The 8,301-nt window shown below is 34.8% G+C and overlaps 1 protein-coding gene across 1 annotated transcript; it reads right to left on the bottom strand.

The window, feature by feature from the left end:
- Positions 1-2,191: 2,191 nt before the first annotated feature.
- On the bottom strand, positions 2,192-3,982 carry LOC136828509 (cuticle protein 8-like). Its single transcript, XM_067086543.1, has 3 exons — positions 3,881-3,982; positions 2,863-2,940; positions 2,192-2,731 (listed from the first exon to the last, which is right to left on the bottom strand). The coding sequence occupies exons 1-3, from the start codon at positions 3,884-3,886 to the stop codon at positions 2,513-2,515; spliced, it is 303 nt and encodes a 100-aa protein (XP_066942644.1). The 5' UTR covers positions 3,887-3,982; the 3' UTR covers positions 2,192-2,512.
- Between the last annotated feature and the right edge of the window lie 4,319 nt (positions 3,983-8,301).

Below are 8,301 nucleotides of genomic sequence, written 5' to 3'. Positions count from 1 at the left end.
TCCAGTGATAAAACTCTGCTCTTGTTTCCCAGTGCATTCTTTGAATGACAAGATTTCAAAAATTTAGTATGGAAAGTTTTTGCAATACGCAAAATTATGCGTGTTTTTTATTGCTAAATAAATAACGGCCATGACCGTTTGATTTTTATCTGTATCATTATTCCACGATAAAATCAAGAGGAGATTGATGTCTAATCGTGATAAACATAAATCTTTATAGAAAAAACAAGCCTGCAATTTACTTGATTGTGAGCTCTCACAAATAAGAGTGCCAGTGTAAATATTATTTTTTATTTACATTCATAATGCACTGACATTCCTTTAGGACATGCTGAAAGACTTGCATAGTGAGATTCCACAGAAGTAGCCTCAAGAAAAGAAAGAAGCTATATATATATATATATATGTATATATTATATATAGATATATATATATACATATATATATATATATATATATATATATATATATATATATATATATATATATAATGTGTGTTTGTGTGATAATTTTGAATGGCTTAAATTATATATTGTTAAGAACGAATGACAACAGATGAAAATTCACTCAGGTCTTCACCAACATATAAACAATTAATCTATTACCAAGCACCAAAAAGTGTGATCGAATGTACTCTGAAACAATTAACCCAAACCGCGTATTGCGGAAACTATTATCGAGGTTTTGGTACAGCCCAGGATTTGAGAACACTTGTTTTATGGTCACTATCTGGCTTAAAGTAATTAATGAAAGATATGAAATAACCTGTCATTTTTAATCAACAACACATACCCCCATTACTTTAGCAAAACAAAGAAAGATGTTTCGCAACCCCTGCTACTAGCATTGCAATAAAGACAGGAGCAGGAAGAAGAATAAAATTCATAATAATTAAATAAAGAAACATACAGCTACAGAAGGAAATTGTGTCCTGGGTGTATTTGCATGCAGAGGACTTTAAACTGCCTAAAGCCATTGTGTAGAAACTGATATAACCTAGGGTTTCCGGTAATAGGGCAAATATTCACTTACCAACGCAGCATAATTAAAGAAAGCTGCACACACATTCATATCAATAACTCAGAACAATGTAGAGGTATTGTTGACCTCCCGAACAACAACCAGTCATGGATAAATAGATTTCTAAAACATAATCACGTTTGCTATATAAGCTAGGAGTCTGCTAAATGGATATTTGACTTTTTTTTTTATATCATTTACAACGCCGAGCCAGCCGCATTAGAACTTTATAATGTCCAATATGCATTTGAATCGTGACATTTTTCTATAAAAAAAGAAGAATAACTAAAGGGAGTAACAGGAAAAAGAAAAATATAAATTTTAATGCAACTAATTACAAGATAATTTGATTTCTTTTTAACCGGTGAATAAGTCACTATGCCAATGCGGAATAGAACAGTAATGATATTTGTCTTCAATTTAATAAAATGTAAGAACAAATAGAGAAACTAACAGAATTTTGTGGATACTAATGAAGATCTATTTGCGAATTCACAATTACTTTGTTTAACTACTTCAAATTACTCACACGGACTAAATGGAATTAATTTTATTTTCCATAGAAAAGGAGAGATGCATATGGAAACTCAGAAGAGTCCTAAAAATGAAGTCAACAGGAGTCAACACACCAGGCGAAGAAAATCAACAAAAATATATTTCTAGCAAATTCTCTTAAGTATAAGTCATTACTTGCTGAGAGGAATTGTGCTGTTTGAATGTTCAGATTGCAAACAAGATGTTGAATAACAAGGAATAAGCAAAAAACAAAATAAGTAATTTTATAATGTATTTGTGTAAATAACAAAAGGCCTCTTGTTATCATAACAGTAGTATAAAATATATAATGATGAAGATGATTTGAGATGAGAATGAAGAAAATTTCTCCAGAAATGAAGAGAGAAGATTTGATGAGGTGAAATTTAACGTAACAAAAATATCTGAAGAAAAATATATAAATGTGTACATCTCGGTCACATGAGAAATCGCTTCTAAAACATCAGTGGAAAATGGAAACAGTCGCGACGACGTGATAATATTTCAAAATAAAATGGAAAAGTAAAAAGAGTTCACAAAGCACCACTATAAAATCGTATGAATGTCAAACCCTGCAGCTACTACTACTTCATACTAATTCTGGAAATACCATTCTTTGGTATCATCAGTCAGACTTATTTCCAGTTCCCAGTGCTCGGTGTTTCAGAATTATCATCCACAATCGAAGTCGGCATGAAGGTAAAGACTCTGTTAAAGTTGGTCTCAGGGGGAAGGTTTCACAGAACTACCAGTAGCTCAAGTTTCCAGACTTTGGTAAGAGTGTCGTTCCAGGGGCTGGAAGGCTAGATACCTCCAGCAGATCTTACGGCCAACCAGAAGTGAGGTGTTCAGGATCATCCCAGAGATCTTTTACAAGCCTGGAAAAATGATCCTGAAGCCTGGCCAGGAGACGAGTAAAGAATGGAATTTTGGTATATATGGTCTTTCCAGGGGTAGTCTATCGACCGGCGGTTCCAACTGGTGTAAGAACTATGGAATACTGGAAGCCTAGGTTTCCGGTGACATTGTAGGTGACGGTCTGGATGATTCCGTCAGGGAGCAAAACAGACCAGGAACCGAAGACGTCGCCGTTGGGGAGTTTGATCTCTGCTCTGTTCTGGTAGTTGTTGGTTGGGGGGTCGGCGACTTCGTAAGCGAATTCGTAGGGTATGATCGGCTGAAAGGGACATTAGTTTGTGAATGGTCAGAAAGTACGGCAAACATGATTGTTACGATGTTTCACACCTCTATATTTTAAGTATAGCAAGCTAACATCATTTTATAAAATTCAGTATGTACGAAACTTACGTAAACAGGCTCGGCAACTGGTGCTTGTGGCGAAGGAGCGCTGAACACAGCAGCTACCAGCATTAACAAAGCCAGGACCTGAACGACAGGGAAAGAAAGTAGGTTACAGAATCTGTGAAAAATGTAACAGGTTAACGGATAAAGAAAAAGAATGCAAATATAAAGAATTATTCATCTACACTGATAAAAGGAAGCCGAACAGAAATGATAATCTACTATACAAATGTCATAAAAATTATGGATTTACTTGAATATGTTTTCATTTCGAATTAAGCTTTGAATGATAAAAATAAAAATATTTTAGCCACGTATTAGGATCCTTAAGAGTCTTGCCAGATCTAGGGGATATGTAACAGAAAATATCAGATCCCGTTGGAATCAGAATGAAAACGAAATAGCCATTATGGTGATCAATTTCTTTGCATTTCACTTTTTGCTTGATGTTTAGGAAAATAGTTTCTCTTATAACATGGAAGTAGAAAAGATTCTGTATGGTCCATCACGGGCAAGGCGGAAAAATATGTACATTGTTTTAGCGGGAGCTTTAAAAATCACCGAAAATAAATGATTTAAAACTTAAAACAATAAATAATGTTCCTGTGTTTTTATATATATATATATATATATATATATATATATATATATATATATATATATATATATATATATATATATATATATATATAAATTATATATATATATATATATATATATATATATATATATATATATATTATATATATATATATATATATATATATGATATATATCAAGAATGGTAGTTTTATAGAATACTAAACCAAACACAGCTAGCGAATACTAAAAAAATTGATTTAATTAAATCGTGAGAGAAATGTACTTTGGGAAAATGAATCCTGATTTCCACAGCAAAAGAACTCACGGAGTTCTTGTTTACATTCTTCCAATCTAAATCCGAGAAGAAGCTTGAATGACACAACAAGGGAATTCAGCAAAGTCTCCTTAGTTCCTGCAATCCAGAGCAAAGCGATCACCGTACCTTCATGATGGCGTGCGAAAAGAGAAAAATCAGCTTCGTAGACGAGCTGTTCGGAGCGGAGACAGTTGTGGAGTGAGATGCTAGGAGGTGGTTCGGATGGTCTTATATACCGAAACGATGACCCTCTCGGGAGAGGTCACCTGCTCCTCGAGAGGAAGTCCCATTTACCGTCTAAAAAACCGAGACAGGTTTCGATCAGCGATTAACGCGGTCACTTGTTAAGTAACAGGCTGGCGTGCGCCTTCTAACCGATCGATAAGTGGCGCTAAAGAATAATTGGGTTTGAAGATCTGTTTCGTATTTCTGGGAGGGAAAAGAAGTCAATGAAAATACAAGTAATGGATAAAGAGGTACATCGATAGATAGATAGGTAAAATGAAAGAGAGCGAAAGAAGAAAATGTTCGTGAAGTAAGACTTTCGTAAGGCATCTGCCAGAACTAAAGCACCGTTGTTATTTAATCAAGCGAACCCAAATTAATTTGAAAATATCTGATACACTTTATTTTATTCCATTCTTCAACTGAATCTCAGAAAAGGAAACTGTTGTTTTGAAAAGTGAGTAGATTTGCATAATTGCATTCAAGATGTTGAATGGACACACTTGAATGAAAAAGCAATAAGTCCATTAAAGGACGCTTAATTGGTTACCGTTAGCACCAACGCCTGCGGGGTTTGCTTTCTCTTGTTTAATTATTCAACAAACCACTTGATAGATATTGCGTTCTTTATATCTGATATGCATAACGTCATTTAGTTGAAAATCAACCATTTGGTACGGGCTTCCGTAAGCAGGTTTATGTACGTTCTGTAATAACAGACAGTCAACTTTCGCTCGCTGCTCGCGGATTCTGATAACGTGAAATCTGCATACGTTATTCTGTTCCCTTTCTACTCCCAGTCATCAGAGTGAGAACTATCATACATCATGTAGAGAGATAATTTATCGGTGACTGGGTTATCCTCAATGAACACAAAATCACTCTGATACATTAAATTCATATCCAAAAATAGAAGTAAACTTTTTCTTCTCCGTTCTCTGTTTCTTCCTCTCCCTCCTATTTGAGTCTTCCTCAAAGAAAAACTATTCAACACGAGGCGAAGGGTGGAGTTTGGGATGACCTCGTCTGGCGTAACTTCGGCTCGAAAGTTGTGCCATCATAGCACCCACTCGGCTGCTCCAGTTGTCCCCCGAAAAGAAAGTGAAAATGACCGGTACCAAGACGCTATCTCGTGCCAGGTGCTAGTTCTCAGGTCTGGGCTAAAGTTGCACCCTGGAGGGAGGGTCTTGGGGAATATTTTGTTTCTCTCTCTCTCTCTCTCTCTCTCTCTCTCTCTCTCTTTCTCTCTCCTTAGCTAGTAATATTAATTAATATTGTTGTTTATATGAAATCACTCTATTTAATTTCATCATCATTATCATTATGGGTAATTACTTATTGCTGTCACTGTCACTGATTTTTGAAATCGCTGAAAATGTACAAGTATTAAAACTGTTGATATTAACCTCATTAGGATTGCTGTTTTCATTTTTGTTTGCACTGTTTTTATTATCAATGTTGCTCAGACTGCCTAAAGTTTATCTCCACTTTAAAAGAAGATAAACGTATGTAAAGTGAGAGACACTGAAGAAAGGAGCTTAGTTATCTACTTAAGTCTTAAATGAATGTGTAATGTTCTTTGGAATCGTTATATTCTCTCTCTCTCTCTCTCTCTCTCTCTCTCTCTCTCTCTCTCTCTCTCTCTCTCTCTCAAAATGTTTGATGTTGGAAAACATTTAACATTAACACAAATTCTTATGCTGCTATCCTGTGCATGCGCTGGGGTAACGGGCTCACTGATGCCTACTGCTGCGAGATTGCTGACCTAATAACCTTGTCTTTAAAGGTCACAAACCTTAGCGGTGATTGGTCACTGACCATATACAATCAGTCGCTACGCTCAGTGAGAGGAAATGCAAATATCGAGAGCGGAAGTGATGTAAATGTGAAGAGATTAAAAGGGCTTGCTCTTATTACATAATAATAAAGTCTTTTATTCGCATTTACGAGGTGGATATCGTGTGATCCTAATGCATAAAATATGATGAATTATTGCATTAGAATGTTTCATGATTCAGTCCAAAGTTCAAAGCTATAAAGAATTATTCAGCATTTGACCTGACCCCACTTTGCATAATTCTTCGCTTCAAAGTAGAGGCAGAAGTTGCTGGCAGTTATCAGATGTTACATGGGAAACAGAGTTACATAAATCAACTTTTACCTATTGAAATGTTTTGTAATTAAGAATAGTATAAAGAGGTGATTTCAGCATGTTGTAATAAAAAGCACTGGAGCAGATATATCGTAAATTATATATATATATATATATATATATATATATATATATATATATATATATATATATATATATATATATATATGTATGTATGTATGTGTGTGTGTGTATGTATGTATGTGTAGTTGTAATTATGAATAAATGGTTGTAATTATGAATAAATAAATTATATATATATATATATATATATATATATATATATATATATATATATATATATATATATATATAATCAGAAAAACTACAAACGTCCTTTAATATCCAATTCGCTCTACCTCGGAAATAATATATTTTCATATATGTTACCGAAGGGGAATTTTTAGTTGATAATAAGTCCACCGTCCGTGGGGTCGAACCAGCGACGGACGAGGACTCAGGACTACAGGGACGCACCAACCCAGTGGCCGACTGGGTTAGTGCGTCCTGTAGTCCTGAGTCCTCGTCCGTCGCTGGTTCGACCCCACGGGACGGTGGACTTATTATCAACTAAAAATTCCCCTTCGGTAACATATATGAAAATATATTATTTCCGAGGTAGAGCGAATTGATATTAAAGGTTTACGATTTTATGAATCACGGTGATGTGATTGTATATGAATATACGGTGATGTGATAAATAGTATATATATATATATATATATATATATATATATATATATATGTCCCAGTACTTCATGTTACAAAATGCTGAAATCACCTAAGTATGACTATTTTTAATTGTGAAAATGTGCCAGCGTACATGTCTCCCAGGAATGACTTTTATATTGCATTGGACACTATTAGTATATAAAGACTCATTATATAAAATCCCGAATCATAAACATCGAGAGTTCGAATTTTAATTAAAAAGCAGCATTTTGTCACTTAGGGCCAAGTCTAATCTTTTTTCATGCTTTTTAAATAATGTTAAACTATTTAATCTTCATTATCAGATAAAACAACAATAATTCAAAGTCATAACAGTACAACATTTATAAATACCATTCACCGATTTTCACCCAATGGTCTGTATTAAGTGTTCAGAGCTGATATTACAGTCAATAACTGTACAGCATTGCTCTCGCACTATGATTAAACCTTTACAAAACGAAAGACCTTATTCCCCTGGCATTCACCAACAAGTTTGATTAATATTTGATGAAATGACTTTCAGCGTTGATGGATCTTTCTTCACGCTGAAGGTTTTCATATAGGCAAATCCATTAGATGCGAAAGTTGGATCGATTGTGACTTAGTTTATTGATGTGTGTTTTAGCGCATTTTATGTGTGCTTATTCATTATCGCGCGTGTCCGAATAATTAATACTTTTTTCAGTCTTATAATAATAATAATAATAATAATAATAATAATAATAATAATAATAACAACCGTGCAAATGATGTCACAGTTGGCAGCAATCATAAAAGCAATAGACTGTTGTGTACTTAGCGCAGTGACCCACTGACAACTGCTATAAGCGCAATGGCCCACTGACAGCTGCTATAAGAAATCGAGAATAAGTGTACCATTATTCGATAATTTGAACGTAGGTCGAGAGAGAGAGAGAGAGAGTTAGTACACGCCTGTCATCAACACAGTGTAGACTCTGTAGAACTTAGACCAACCAAGAAGTAGAAGTCTGCCCTTTACCATCATGGCTTATCCCTCTGAGGAAAAAATACTGGAACTGTTGATCGTCTTGGTTGTTGTAGGCCTGTTCTTATACAATAATTATGCAAACTACCAGATATATGTTCGGGGTTCTACCACACAGTGATTTGGGAAAAAGACGAGATGAGGGAGAAAGCCCATAAGTGGATGAACACAGGAAACAAGATGAGTCGATTAAAAGAATACTTTGGATTTGTCAAGATAGACCGTAATGAAGTATATCTTTTAAGTTCTTGTAAAGGTGGCTGTGATTAAAGCCATCTTTACAAGATGTTCTCATTTTCAAGAGAACATTTCCGAAACTCCCGGCCAGACGACAGAAGTTTCGAATAGAGAGAAGATATGGAAGTTCGCGACCCATCATCTCTGGGTCTGTAAAATAGCTCCGTGGCTAAAAACTCCAAGAATCGAAGAAAAAATAATTATGTTCCACTG

Source organism: Macrobrachium rosenbergii, chromosome 43 (genome assembly GCF_040412425.1).
Source record: "Macrobrachium rosenbergii isolate ZJJX-2024 chromosome 43, ASM4041242v1, whole genome shotgun sequence".
Taxonomy (NCBI): Eukaryota; Metazoa; Arthropoda; class Malacostraca; order Decapoda; family Palaemonidae; genus Macrobrachium; species Macrobrachium rosenbergii.
This window is presented reverse-complemented; position numbering and strand designations above follow the sequence as displayed.